Raw genomic sequence first — 15,890 nt, 5'->3', positions numbered from 1 at the left:
GTCGAACATCGTGCAGCTATTGTAGCTTCTGACTTGGTCTCTACCCGAGACTGCGAGCTCCGCGATGTTAAAGTCCACAGGCCGTGGTTGGAGCGTCGATCCCAGGCTAGGAATTGGCTCCGATGGTAAGTCCACGCCCCACTGTGGAACTCAAAGTCAGTCCGGAGCAAGGTCTCCAGCTCCATGAAGTTATGCCCGAGAGTGACCGGAGATACGATCCGCATCTCCGACAAGGTAAGAGATTGAAAAAAAGTTTCCCCCTCCCCCCCATCATAAAACAAACCAGAGAACATTAACACATACTTTTTAATCACACTAAAAATAACAAAAAAAAAGACAAAAAGGACAGACAGACTGCAGGCGAGGCTGCCATCGAAGCGCCACCTGGTGGAATGGCGGTGTAGACTTGCTGAGCCGAATGGCCTAATTCTGCTCCTAGAATTTATGAACCATCACACTTAGTCGACAAGTAACTGTACAATAGTTTCTTCTGCAGGTTGTGGGGCTGATACTGTAATTTTCTGATCTATTCAGATACTTTATTTTGAATGTTTAGAGGTCAGTGTACAACCTATAAGTCAAATACTCCTTGTGCTAATAGATCTTGCATAGCAATTAGATTTGATTACGTTACAGTCTTTAGACTAAACTAAGAATTTAATTCCATGATTGAAGTAACCATTTTTATATTCCCTCCACAGATTCTACTTTCCACATTGGTATAGTCCTGGACACAGGAGAGCATATCGTTATAGTGTTACCAAGGGTACAGAGAGCCCTTTCATCGATGATTCGATAATGATGTATCTTTTTGCTCAGGTATAGAGTTTCAGATTGGCTTTGACAGAGAAGTGTTGCAGCATACATTTACCACATTGACATGCATGGAGCTACTGTTGATTTGTCATCTGCATACTGCTTATAAATGCTTTGACTGTATAATGAGAATCTTGGCGGTGGGCCTTTAATTTGAGTTTGAGTGATGCTAATTAAACTGGAATTGCCTAGACGGTGCTCTTTGAATAAATCAAGTTTCATCTTACGTTGTATAAATGGAAAGGTTATATAACAGGAGAAATCCTACTTACCCTGTAATGGAAATAGTGCCCAGATTAGAAGATGAATGTAGCCCTGACACTACTTGATCTGCAGGAAGGAACTATTGACATATTGGTATGAACCAACAAATACTGCAAATGAACAAAACAAGGGAGTGTTGTTTCAAACTGAAAATATTATGTTGAATGCAAGTCTTTTTTTTCCAATTTAAACTAAAAAAAGTAAGCCTTCCAAAGTAACCATGATGTATGAAATGTAACAGTCCATTAAGTTTGTGCTTGCTCTGTTGGAACATTCCAAAGCTAGCTTTGCTTTCTTGCATCCTCCTCAGAACCCGACATCTCCATCCGTCTCAAATGTTTGATCAATTTGCCTTATGTCTCAACCACTTGCCAAATGTTCCAAGCCTCAGTCGTTTAATCATGTAGCCAGTTTCTAAATACCTGTGCTCACACAGTGGCAATGGCTCATGGCTGACCTCCCAGCCTGTTTGTCCCTCTTCCTCCAAATCCTTCTAAGTGTTACGTCTTTTATTTTTAAAGGCAAGATTTTTCTTTTTAAATCTTCATTTTGAAAAATAATCCTGTGGTCAGGTACATTTTGTTGCTATAAACAGTATTGGCATTGCAATTTCATGTCAGCACAAACTGGATTTGTTTTTTTAGTAGTGTATTTATGTTACAAAACTGAACCTTGAGCTCCCCGGTTTGTCCATGTTTACCCCTTTAAATCCTCCCGCTTCCTTGAACCCCAGCTGTCCCTCTAGAGTTACCTCTGGTAAGAGTAAGGAAGCCCCCTAAGATTTTGATTGTCCCAATCAAGTTCCTCCAACCCCCCCCCCCCCCCCCCCCCCCCCCCCCCCACCCCAGTCTTCGCTGTTCCAAGGAAAACAAGCTCATCCTGTCCAGTCTCTCCTTGCAGTTGAAACACTCTATACCAAGTTGTATCCTTGTAATCCAGGGTCTGAAAAAGGGTTCCGACCCAAAATGTCACCCATACTTTTTCTCCAGAGATGCTGCCTGACCCGGTGTTTTACTTCAACACTTTGTGTCTTCATCCTTGTAAACCTGCCCTGAACCTGCTCCAGTACAATCATGCCCTGCCCATAGTATGTGGATCAGAACTGCGCTTAATACTTCAGCGGTGTCCTAACCAAAGTTTTCTAAAGCTTATTACCTTTTTAAAGGGATTTATTTTTTATCTGTCAGCTGTAAACTCCGCACATGAATGGGATACTGCAGACTGACCTAAGATAAGTTGAAATGGAAGTGGCAGTAGGTTTTTTTCAGCTAAGTTGTGATTAGTGCAGTGAGTGAGGCAGGGTGAGGTTTAATCCTGAGAAACTCAAAGGCAGGGTGGGTGGCAGGGTGACAGTATGGCAATACCTGCCATTTTAACTATTGACAATGGAAATCAATCCTACACCAGCTATAGCTGCATGCAAGGGACTTCATAGCTGCACGCGATCCTCACTGCAATATTGAATCTATCTCAGAGAAAACCATCCCTACACCTTGGAAAATTTTCAATCCAACCTGCTCACCACTCTTCCATTTCCTGAGGTTTGCAACCTCCACAATTCCTTATGTCTTTTCAGCACAAACCACCATACGTGCCCACCATCACCACCACTACCCTGCTCATAGGGGTTGGACAGGCTAGATGCAGGAAGATTGTTCCCGATGTTGGGGAAGTCCAGGACAAGGGGTCACAGCTTAAGGATAAGGGGGAAATCCTTTAAAACCGAGATGAGAAAAACTTTTTTCACACCGAGAGTGGTGAATCTCTGGAACTCTCTGCCACAGAGGGTAGTTGAGGCCAGTTCATTGGCTATATTTAAGAGGGAGTTAGATGTGGCCCTTGTGGCTAAAGGGATCAGAGGGTATGGAGAGAAGGCAGGTACAGGATACTGAGTTGGATGATCAGCCATGATCATATTGAATGGAGGTGCAGGCTCGAAGGGCCGAATGGCCTACTCCTGCACCTAATTTCTATGTTTCTATGTTTCTATAGCTTCCTTTCCCAACTCCCTGGAGAAATACTGCTGAATAATGTACAGCCTTGTAATGGCGAGTGGTGGAGGTACATGGCCCTAGCCACTCAATGCTTTCATGATCCATTGAAGCTTTTCACTGTACCTTGGTACACATGACAATAAACTCAATTAGAGATTGGCAGATTAAGGTTTTAGACCTTCCTTTTCAAAATGTTGTTAAGTGAAAATATTATTTTTTGTAATTTTCTCCTCATTCATTCAAATGGTGCATATATTGAACGAAAGGTCAGTGTTTATTACCCAATCCTAATTGGCTTTAGGAAGGGATTGAGTCTCCTCCTTAAACCACCCTGGTACGTATGCTGAAGACGATGCATAGTGCTGGATGGATGGACTGCTAACAATTTGAGTGAAAACAAAGATGCAGTGAAGCCTTTGCAAGTCAGCAAGATGCAAGAACAAAGAGCTATCACTGATTTCTGCTTTTATTCCATAGTGGCGTGACGATTTTGTTAATGGATGGGTCAAAGTCTCAGCTACACACGAAATGCAAGAGGAATGTCTGGGTATGGCAGTGCTCGATATGATGAGGATGGCAAAGGAGAAGGACCAATCTCCTTTGGACATTTATCATTCAAAAAGGTATTATTTGCAATTGTATGATTGGTCTTCTGTTATCCTTGAAACTCTCATGTCAGTCAGGAGACTAAAGGCAGTAATCCCCAGTGTTCACTTCTCTTCAGTGAGAACTTCTCATTCCATTTGGTTTTAACATAGAGTGAATGTGCCACTCTAGATTCTTTAAAATTACTGGGAGCATGCAATGAAGGTCACTCTCAAGGTAGATGCTGCAGTGCTCAGGTGGCTGATGAAGTTGATAGAAACATAGAAAATTTCGAGCCTGCACCACCATTCAATATGACCATGGCTGATCATCCAACTCAGTATCCTGTACCTGCTTTCTCTCCATACCCCCTGATCCCTTTAGCCACAAGGGCCACATCTAACTCCCTCTTAAATATAGCCAATGAACTGGCCTCAACTACATTCTGTGGCAGAGAATTCCAGAGATTCACCACTCTCTGTGTGAAAAATGTTTTTCTCATCTCAGTCCTAAAAGATTTTCCCTTTATCCTTAAACTGTGACCCCTTGTTCTGGACTTCCCCAACATCGGGAACAATCTTCCTGCATCTAGCCTGTCCAACCCCTTAAGAATTTTGTAAGTTTCTATAAGATCCCCCCTCAATCTTCTAAATTCTAGTGTGTACAAGCCGAGTCTATCCAGTCTTTCTTCATATGAAAGTCCTGACATTGATATATGGCTTTTCTTCCAGAAGACACCAATTTGATGGTGATAACTAAGCGATCCATGATGTATTTAATTGCAAACAATAATGGTTCTTAGATTGGCAAGAACTAATGCTGACGAGAAATAAGATAGCTCTACAGGCATCTGATGGCGGAGGTATAACAGAACACATGTGGCACAATGAACAGAAGACAGAGGGGAAAGCTGCAGGCATCCCAGTCATTCTTCCAAAACCATAAATTCAGATTCTTCAGTCATTCAAGAAAATTTGCAACCCCGGGGCCAACCTTGGTGAAAGCAGATGACAGAGACGGGAGCATTTCAAAGAACCCCTTTACTGTGAATCACTCCTTGCACAAGTTTAATTGACTACATCCCATACACTGCTACCCTTGATCCAAAATGGGTTGATACGGTCGAGTGACAATAGAAAATCAACAAGGCTTTGGATTAGACAGTATATCAACTGATGTTCTATAGATTGTCGGTAAAGGACACTGCTCAGCAATTCACATGTTCATCTCCTGTATCTACAAAGAGGTGAATGGGCCAGGGGACCTCGGATGCCCCAATCATGACCACTTCAAGAAACACGAGAAGTCCAATTGTGATAACCACAGAGGATCCCCATCTGTCACAGGGAAGGTCATCACCAAGATGTTCCAACACTCCAGAAGCTGGAATAACTTTTATTAGACCAGGGATAGTTTTGATTAATGTGTTCAAATTCATCTAGGGTTTTATTGAATCTATTAAGAGAAACTGCTTGCAGTGTCAAATTCAATGAATGCCAAATATTTTTTCTGTGATCTTGGACAAAATGCTTGGAACCCGTTCTGACAACAGGGCTTTAAGAGGAAAATAGTGTTGAGCTACAGGTAAAGAGCTTACTGATATATTAGCACCTCCTAGCTCCCTCATTTTAAACAGTTTCAAATTGTCACTTTCAAAGAAAAGATAAAAAGTATGAAAGCCTTGAGGAACAAGCTGCGTACTGTGAATTGTACAAGTTGCCTTTAATAGAGCCAAAGAATTGTACGGCATAGAAACAGACTCTTTGACCCAACTCATCCATGTGCGACTCCAACCTATAATCTCATTTGCCCATATTAGGCCTGTATCCCTCTGCTTCTCTCCTATCAAAGTACCAGCCCAATTGCTTAGTAGGACCATCGACCTACAGCTTTAAAAAAAAATCCCTCAAATGCATTTTCTGAATTCCACCCCATTTAAGCCCCTTAAACTAAGGGCGATCCCAGTTAATATTGGGAAAGTTAAAAACCCCAAGAAAAATCTTCACACACCAGGTGTGAAGGGCAAAGGTTAAAGAAGATGTGCCGGACAAGTGTTTTATCCACAGAGGTTGGTGAGTGCCTGGAATGTGCTGCTGGGTTGGTGGTTGAGTCGGCTATGATACTGGCTTTTAAGAGGCTTTTGGATAGGCATATGGATATGGAGGGATGTGGATTATGTTCATGTAGATAACAGATGGTCTTGGCATAATGTTTGGCACATACATTGTAGGCTGAAGGATATGTTCTTGTACTCTCTTGTTCAATGTTAGGCAGTTTGGCAAGGTGGTGTCCAAAAACAGTTATTATTGCTGTTGTTATACAAAACCTGTCTTCCCAGGAGATAGTGCCATTGAATAATTTGCAGACTGATTATGCTTGACTGATATTGGTGTGAAACGTCTCTGAGGTAGATGGTCGGTCCAGTCTAGTGGTTGAGGTCTATGGGCTGTCACAACCCATAACTTGAAGACGGCCACCCAAAGGCACCATCTGTGTTCCGAGCAGGAGTTACAAACTGCTCAGCACCCACTGAAACTGCCTAGTTTATGGATCAAACACTACTGATGTTAGTGCGGTGCTTTTGACTTTTGCAGCTATGATGTATTTCTTAAGGAAGGATAATCATTATTTGTTTATTGCTCATTAGGTTCACTGCAGAAGGAGGAGAATGGGGTTAAATTGGTCATGATTAATGGCGAAGTAGACTCAATGGGTCGAATGGCCTAATTCTACTCTTATCGCTTATGACCTTATTAACCTTGCACATTTATTTGCAAAACTTTTTCCAAAAGACTTACTATGAATGATTATTTCCATTTCAACTGTTAATTGTATCGTTTAATTCCAGTTATAAATCGTTGTTGCCAGAAAACGTTTGCCAACAAATCCAGAATTACCATTTTGTGACAAGGAAGCGGATCCGATACAGATTTTACAGGTTTATCCGGCAGTTCAGCCAATGCAATGCAAGTGCGCGAGACCTGAAGCTGAAATACCTCATTAATATGGAAAACCTGCAGCCTGCCTTGTTCTCCGAGTATTTTGAAGTGAAAGAGCCTGAACGTGGCCCTTCGGGAGAAGATATATTTACAACCATCATTGTAACTGCAAATGGCGGCATTCAGTGGATGAAGGGGAAATATAATGATATTGAATCTCACTCTGATCAGGTAAATGCCACCATTATATTAACGTGCTTGTTTTTGAATAAACATGCTGGCAAGCAAAAGACGCAGCTTATTAAAGCATTGCATTTGGTTGTATGCTAATCCATAATAAGAAAATCAATTACAGTTCACCCTTCATAACATAATTACCTGAGCTTCTACAGGACAATATGTAAGCTAACTCCACTTCTTCTTCTTCTTCTTGTGTGTGGCGTGCACAGCCTAAAGTTGTAGGTCAAGGGTAGACATCTAGGCCAGGACAGCATCAGTTACTGGGTGGATGGCTTTGATGCCACCAGGGAAAAGCCTCAGTGAGCAGTCATTCACGATGTGTGGGATGGTCTGGTCTGGATATCTGCAGTCGCAAGCAGGGCTGTCTGTCATCCCCCACCTATGCAGGTGATGGGCTGTTCTGTTACTTGCGATGGAGGTCAGATCCTGATGGTTTCACTGTGGGGTCTGTGATGACTTCTCCGTTGTTGGTGTTGGCATCTTTCCAGGCTCTGCGCCATTTAGTCTTGGAGTCAAAGTCTTCCAGGGATTTGACTGAAGACCAGAAGGGTTTGCAGGACTTCAGGTGCATATTGGGCAGATTGGTCAAGTCAGCATGGATGGGAAGGTCAGGGTTAACATCAATGGTGTATCAATCTTTCAACATCTACTCCCTTCTGCGTATGCTGGGAGGGACGATATGAGAGAGGACAGGGAGCCACTGCAAAGATGTTGACTAAAGTGTCCCTGTGATGACCCGCATTGCAGAGTTAAGGTCATTGTCAACTGGTTTGGTGTGGCAGCTATTAGCCCAAGCTGTTGAGCAAAACTCGGCTGTTGAGTAGACATGGGCTAAGCTGGCGGTATGGAGGGTGTGTTCATTGGATCCCCAGCTGTTGCCTAACACCACTGATTCTAAACCATGGGTCCAGCGATAAACACCCAATGATGCCCATGTTATAAAAGCATTACAGAGTGCACCTTTTTTACAGCTGTTTTATTTTTCTGAAATTTCTGTTCATTTCTTTTGGATATGTTTTATTTCCATTTGCTAATAACATTTTGAAATTACTGCATGATCGAGTACTGTGTAGTGGAGAGACAACATTCAGCCCACTGAGTCTAGACTTCCATTTGTACATACACTAGAGTCGTCACATGTACTTCATGTAATTATGCACTCTTTCCTGCCTCTGATGTTGGGCTGCCTTCTCCTTCAATAGAGTCATACAGCATGGAAACAGTCCCTTTGGCACAATTTGCCCATGGCAACCAAGATGCCCTATCTACACTAGTCCCACCTGCCCACGTTTGGCCTATATCCCTCTAAACCTTTCCTATCCATGTATGTGTCCAATTATCTTTTAAATGTTTTTATATTACCTGCCTCAACTACCTCCTCAGGCAGTTTGTTCCTTATACTCACCACCCTCTGTGTGGAAAAAATGCCCTTCAGGTTCCTATTTAATCTTTCCCCTCTCACCTTAAAGCTATGTCCTCTGGTTCTTGATTCCCCTACTCTGGGTAAAATACTTTGTGCATCTACCCTCTCTATTCCCCTCGTGATCTTGTACACCTCCATAAGATCACCTCATTATGTAATAATAATCCCACATGGTGGACTAGCATGGAAGTTAGATTGCATAGAATTGCAAAGGAATCCGAGGGTAGTTGTGAAGGGTTGTTTCTCTGATGAGAGGTCTTGGACCAGTGGAGTGCCGCAGAGGTCGATGCTGAACACCTTCGCTCAGCCTTGGCCTACGTGATCTCCCGGTTGCCAAAGACTTTAACTCCCCCTCCTATTTCCACACTGACTTTTCTGTCCCGGACCTCCTCCATTGTCAGAGTGAGGTCAAACATAAATTGGAGGAACAGCACCTCATATTTTGCTTGGGCAGCTTACAAAGCAGCGGTATGAATATTGATTTCTCTAACTTTATGTAACCCTTGCATCTCCTCTCTCTCTCTGTCCCTCCCCCATCCTAGCCATCGTACTAGTTTTGCTATAGTTCTGTTGAGTTTCACTCTCTGTATAACTCATTATTACCTAGCCCACAGCCAACAATGGACCATTGTGGGCTCCAAATTTCCTTGATCATTGTTATTTTTTTGCATATCTTTCATTCATTTGTTCTATATCTCTATATCACCGTCTATATCTCTCGTTTCCCTTTCTCCTGACTTTCAGTCTGCAGAAGGGTCTCGACCCGAAATGTCACCTATTCCTTTTCTCCAGAGATGCTGCCTGACCCGCTGAGTTACTCTAGCTTTTTGTGTCTATGTTCGGTTTAAACCATCACCTGCAGTTCCTGCCTACCCATCCTGTACAGATTTAAAGTTTATTTAGCATTTGACACATACTTATTGATGTTGTTGTTTCCATAACAGTGGCACCATCATCACTGCCATTCCAACCTCCCGTGTCCTCTCCCAGTTCTCCTGCCCATCCCAATCCCAGCAAAGACAAATGTAGCTCTGTTGTAAGCTGTAGACAAAACATGTTTACAGTATTGCAAGGTACAGGTGGTAATGAGAACATCCACTATTGATCAGATCAAAGAGAGTACAATGATCACCACGTGGCATTGTAATGACTGTACCTAGCAGATTGTGGATCACACAAAATGTTGCAGTAACTTAGTGAGTCAAGGGCCTGTCCCACTTGCGTGTCCTTGGCACGCAAATTACGCGACCTCGTGGTCGCGTTGAGGCGCACGGGCATCGTTTGGCCTCGTGGGGCCGGTCCCACTGAGAAACGCGGCGGGATATGTAGTTGTGTGCGACATCGCCTGTCGCAGAACTGACGGCCAAAGTGGGATAGGCCCAAGACCCTGGCGCGATGCATCTTTTCACCTGCAACAGCAGCAGAAGTAGGCAAACGATCGCCGAACTCGGCCTTGGGCTCACGGCCGTTGCGGTCCGGATCCGCCCCCACTTCTACTCCCAGAGCCTGGCCAAGAAAATTGAAGATAGACTCAAAATGCTGGAGTAACTCAGCGGGACTGGCAGCATCTCTGGAGAGAAGGAATGGATGACGTTTCGGGTCAAGACCCTTCTTTCAGACGGAAGAAAGGTCTCGACACGAAACCTCACCCATTGCTTCTCTAGAGATGCTGCCGGTCCCACTGAGTTACTCCGGCATTTTGCGTCCATCTTCAAATGATGTCACGCGCTCCAGATGGCTGTGCGTTCGAATTGAAGTCGCGCGCGACCTTCGCAGGACCGTCGCGGCTCAACACGACCACGAGGTTGGGTAATTTGCATGCCAAGGACACGGAAGTGGGACAGGCCCTTCAGGCAGCATCTCTGCAGAGCATGGATAGATTATGTTTTGATCGGGACCCTTCTTCAGACTTTGGAGCAAAATTACTCTGGGGTACTTTAGGACTCAGTAGTTCATCTGTCCAGTGCCGGAGGTCCTCCTCCATTGGAAGTAGGTGTTGTATTTGTGAAGACCTGCCCTCCCATGCAGGCAATCTCCCTCCAAATGCCTTTGCTTAAATTGAAGAGATGAAGGAGATTGTGATTTTTTTAAACATGCCTTTGGAAGTTTTGCTCAATTTCATTGTTGGAGGGTGTAGAATGTTAATGGTAGTGGCTGGGGTGAATAATGGTACCACTGCTTTGGAAATAGTGACATCAAGAAGTATGGGTCAAATGCTGTGTGTTTGAAGCATGAGGAAGCAATATTTAGGTTGAACATAGTCCTGCACTGTGAGTCTGTGAAGTTTCCTGTAGTGCTACTTCATGTTTGGGGATTCATGTTCTTGGCCATTGAGCTCTTCTAATAGTTGCTCTGGCCCTTGCTCACTTTGCCACGCCGATTGTCCCTCCTGGCCTCAATCTCTTGTGTCTGCTTTTCAGCACACCCTTGTGTGAATTGTGCAGTACCTTCTCTCTTCCTTTCTCTTCCCTGACAGTTATTCTGGCTGCAACAGCTGTATGGCTGCTATGTGGGATATGCCTTTAAGGCTGGTGACCTTCTGTCTGTGTGTAAAGTGTTGGCAGCAGCACTAAACTGAGTGTGGTTCTGTTAGAAACCACACAGTTCCTGTTTCTGTGCACATTTTTATGTTTAACATGTCACACAAGGTATCTATTTGGACTTTCCCCATGAATTTTAATCTCTCACGCTCATCAACTTCCCTTGTTCTCCTACCACCCAGCTACCCCTAGGTAATTTACAGTATCCAGTTAATCTTTGGGATCTGACAGGAAACAAGAGCACCTGGAGGCTAGGTCTCAGGAAAAACATGCAAGCTCCACACAGAGAGCAACAGAGAACAAATGTGGTAGACTGCACCTGTGAGGCATAGCACTGTCTGATGTGTCATGTAGCTATCCCAGTATATTTCTGAGAAGAAACCATCTTAATGCTGTTTCAGACATTCTTTTGACCAATTTTAGAATTTTTTTTGCAGAGGATCTGGTGTGAAATGTAGTGGGAAATGCAATGCATCAAAAAATATCAGAAGTGTTCACATGGAATTTGTTCAAGTAGTCAACAGCTAGGTGTTCTGGAAGATAATTGAGAGTTAGAACGTAATTACTGTCAGTGTCTTTGGAGGCAATAATTGCTATGAGATATTTTGGAGAAATAATTTTTCAGGGATGAACAGAAAATGAAATTACATTGGAAAGGTTAAGAATGGTGGCGGCTGAGGGATTTGTGCAGGACAGGTAACTTGTCGATGTTGAAATCAAAGGATATAAAGAGGCTTCCTGAGATATAGCAAAGTCAAGGTGTGGAATACATTGGGGTAAAGAAAATTAAGCGGGGCAACATGAAGGCAATTTGTTCAGTGGAGATAAAATAATGGGAGCCGAGAAAGCGATTACAACTGCATCTGCTAAGATGTTTATTATTTTATCGAAAATAAAGGAAGAATCACAGAAATGCAATCAGGCTTTGGGGTCGAGGAGATTGTAAATAATGCAAAAATGAAGAGAAAAATAATTGGAAAACATTGATTTCAGTGGATGTGCAAATATTGGAGAAAATATAATTTGGTGATAAGAGGGACACTGTCTTTTACATTTTATGGCTTGGAAAGAAAAAGCAGGCAGAATAAAGATATTAAATGGGCAGACTAAGCGGCTTACTTTGTTTAGAATATGCTGGAGCAGACAAAATAGTACAGTTAGTTCTGCTTGAATAGTACAGTCAGTTCTGCTTGAATGTGATAGTTGTTAATAACTAACCTTGTGCACTAGAAAATAGAGTTATAAAAACAATTGTGTCAGTGGGGGAAAGGAGATTTGTGGCTAATGAACTTAAGACTCACAATAACAACGTTATTTTTCCTGCAGAATTTTCAGAGATAAAGATATTTTAAATAGTAATGTTTCTTTTTCTTCATGCAAGCTAAAAATACTAAAGACTGTATGGTGGATTGATTAGTAGCGTATCATCCACAAGTGTCAATGATTACTTATCAATTTCAATAACCATCCATGAGTAAAGTGGCAGCTGTGTTCTTAAGCACAGTGATCTGATTAGTGTGCGGAAACAGGGTTCTTTTCCCCTATTCTGTTTAAATTTAAGGCAGCTTTTTGATTTCTGCTTGTCAATTCCCAAAGTAACTTTTAAGTAGTTCTCTAGTTCCCGATTAAAATTGCATTATAACTAATCACGCCCACTTAATGCAAACCGTGTTTCCTGATTCATCATCGTTTTCTATCGAAATTGCATTATAGAAACATATGTTGTAGCAGAACAGTCTGTACTTCTTTGGAAAGGCAATTCGTGCAAAGTCTAAACCAACCTTGAGGTCAATGGGTGTACTGTGATATCTTTATTAATCTAACGAGGGTTGGTGCCAAATCCTAAGTGAATTATCTTCATTGTTGGATTTTATTTTGATCATTTTCACTTCTGTCCTCCAACAAATAAAAGTTGTATGAGATCAAAGTGGAGAAAATGTTTACCACAATTCAGAATATCCTCAAGCATTTTTCTGTCCAAAACCTACATTTAAAGTAGAGCCACTGTTCTAATGCAAGGAAATGTGTGGCCATTTGGTACATGGGATCCTGTAAATAGCAACAGTGGCTTGCAAAAGCTTTCATACCCCTTGAACTTTTCCACAATTTGTCACGTTACAACCACAAACGTAAATGTATTTTATTGGGATTTTATGTGATAGACCAACACAAAGTGGTGCATAATTGTGAAGTGGAAAGAAAATGATACATGGTTTTCAAATTTTTTTTACAAATAAAAAAACTGAAAAGTGTGGCGTGCAAAAATATTCAGCTCCCCTGAGAATACTTTGTAGAACCACCTTTCGCTGCAATTACAGCTGCAAGTCTTTTGGGGTATGTCTCTACCAGCTTTGCACATCTAGAGACTGAAATGTTTGCCCATTCTTCTTTGCAAAATAGCTCAAGCTCAGTCAGATTGGATGGAGAGCGTCTGTGAACAGCAATTTTCAAGTCTTGCCAGAGATTCTCAATTTGATTTAGGTCTGGACTTTGACTGGGCCATTCTAACACATGAATATGCTTTGATCTAAACCGTTCCATTGTAGCTCTGGCTGTATGTTTAGGGTCGTTGTCCTGCTGGAAGGTGAACCTCCGCCCCAGTCTCAAGTCTTTTGCAGACTCTAACAGGTTTTCTTCCAAGATTGCCCTGTATTTGGCTCCATCCATCTTCCCATCAACTGCAACCAGCTTCCCTGTCCCTGCTGAAGAAAAGCATCCCCACAGCATGATGCTGCCACCACCATGTTTGACAGTGGGGATGGTGTGTTCAGGGTGATGTGCAGTGTTAGTTTTCCGCCACACATAGCGTTTTGCATTTAGGCCAAAAACTTCAATTTTGGTCTCATCTGACCAGAGCACCTTCCTCCACATGTTTGCTGTGTCCCCCACATGGCTTGTGGCAAACTGCAAACGGGACTTCTTATGGCTTTTTTTCAACAATGGCTTTCTTCTTGCCACTCTTCCATAAAGGCACGATTTGTGGAGTGCACGACTAATAGTTGTCCTGTGGACAGATTCTCCCACCTGAGCTGTGGATCTCTGCAGCTCCTCCGGAGTTACCATGGGCCTCTTGGCTTCTCTGATCAATGCTCTCCTTGCCCGGCCTGTCAGTTTAGGTGGACGGCCATGTCTTGGTAGGTTTGCAGTTGTGCCATACTCTTTCCATTTTCGGATGATGGATTGAACAGTACTCCGTGAGATGTTCAAAGCTTGGGATTTTTTTTATAACCTAACCCTGCTTTAAACTTCTCCACAACTTTATCCCTGACCTGTCTGGTGTGTTCCTTGGGCTTCATGATGCTGTTTGTTCACTAATGTTCTATAACAAACCTCTGAAGTCTTCACAGAACAGCTGTATTTATACTGAGATTAGATTACACACAAGTGGACTCTATTTACTAATTAGGTGACTTTTGAAGTCAATTGGTTGCACTGGGTTTTATTTAGGGGTATCAGAGTAAAGGGGGCTGAATACTTTTGCACGCCACACTTTTCAGTTTTTTATTTGTAAAAAAATTTGAAAACCATGTATCATTTTCCTTCCACTTCACAATTATGCGCCACTTTGTGTTGGTCTATCACATAAAATCTCAATAAAATACATTTACGTTTGTGGTTGTAACGTGACAAAATGTGGAAAAGTTCAAGGGGTATGAATACTTTTGCAAGCCACTGTATAAGGTAATGACCACTGCAAATGTCTACATATTGTAAGAAAGAACTGCAGATGCTGGTTTACACCGGATATCAACACAAAATACTGGAGTAACTGCGGGACAGGCAGCATCTCTGGAGAGAAGGAATGGGTGACATTTTGGGTTGAGACCCTTCTTCAGACTGAGGGTCAGGGTAAAGTGAAATGAGAGATATAGATAGTGACATAGCGAAATATAGGATAAAGAAATGAAAGATATGCAAAAAAGTAATGATAATCAAGGAAACTGTCCATTGTTAACTGTGGGGTAGGTGAAAACGAGCTATACAGACAATGAAACTCACCAGGACGCCAGTGAAACTAGTACAATGACTGGGCCTAGGGTCTAAAAATCTAAAAAAAATGATCGAGGATAACTGTTAAGTGAATTATGAATTCAACACTTTCCACAGAGCCATCTGACTCCCTGCATCTCAGTTAATAGACATTTCTTGACAGGCAAACATACTCTCAAAATTCCACTTAAATATCCACCTGGGACTGCATCGCCAGTCTCAGTAAAACTCTGTAGGCCCTAATTCCGCCAACCTCCGCTTCACAGGTGTTTATGCTAACTTTGATTCAAGATTGGCAGCTGTGGTTGGAAATGCCAATCAAAGTAGGCAGGTAAGAATAAGAGAGAAGACAGATGGAAAACAAAATTGGATAGCTAAGGAAAGAGCAGACAGAAAAATGAAAGTGAAGACTGAAATATCTTTCGACTTAAAGCTCATTTTTTTTCTTTGTCCATGTGAGTAGGTGAATCTTTCTGAAGTAAATATGAAAGAACAATGAGACGAACATTTCATATATAATTTGAATTGCTACACATGAATATAATGAAATGAAACATGTAGCTGTTAAGACTGTAAGAATAAGGAGGAAATAATTGAAAATTAGTACTACCCTCAGTGATATTGTCTAAGCTTTAAAATAACAACAAAATATTGCAACACTCAGTAGGTCTGGCAGCGTAGAACCTAAATTTATAAATCAGGTCGAAGACCCTTCGTCAAAACTGGCGAGCAACTTTTGGTCTGGAATGTTAATTCTGTTTTACTCTCTGCGGATACTACCTGACCTGTTGAGTGTTTCCAGTGCGGGGTTTTCAGATTTATACCATCTATAATTATATTTTGTATTCATTGCCCATGTTTTGTTGATTGATATCCATGTCATCATTGTTGTACCTACATCTTCTTCGTTGAGTCAAATTGTATGCAATAAAAATTCAGTTGCACATGCACAGTGTACTGAGATAGACATATAGTCTCTGGATTTTGGTTCCATTTATTTCTTGGGTTGAATGCACGTAACCGTTCCATTAAACAGATTTTTAATCAGTTTTCTGTACTCCCTGGCCTGGTGAGCAGAATGATTATGTTTCAAATATGA

General features: G+C 42.1%; 1 protein-coding gene across 4 annotated transcripts in view; it reads left to right on the top strand.

Annotated features, from left to right (window-relative positions):
* LOC129695436 (tyrosine-protein kinase JAK2-like) overlaps positions 1 to 15,890 on the top strand; it is a 228,533-nt gene that overhangs the window by 153,120 nt on the left and 59,523 nt on the right. For all 4 annotated transcript variants that reach the window (XM_055632389.1, XM_055632388.1, XM_055632386.1 and 1 more), the window contains 3 exons: positions 702 to 819; positions 3,552 to 3,697; positions 6,508 to 6,829. In XM_055632389.1, coding sequence (XP_055488364.1) covers positions 702 to 819; positions 3,552 to 3,697; positions 6,508 to 6,829 — 586 coding nt within the window. The remainder of the gene's footprint in view (positions 1 to 701; positions 820 to 3,551; positions 3,698 to 6,507; positions 6,830 to 15,890) is intronic.

The sequence above is a fragment of the Leucoraja erinacea genome, chromosome 3 (genome assembly GCF_028641065.1).
Source record: "Leucoraja erinacea ecotype New England chromosome 3, Leri_hhj_1, whole genome shotgun sequence".
Classification (NCBI taxonomy): domain Eukaryota; kingdom Metazoa; phylum Chordata; class Chondrichthyes; order Rajiformes; family Rajidae; genus Leucoraja; species Leucoraja erinaceus.
This window is presented reverse-complemented; position numbering and strand designations above follow the sequence as displayed.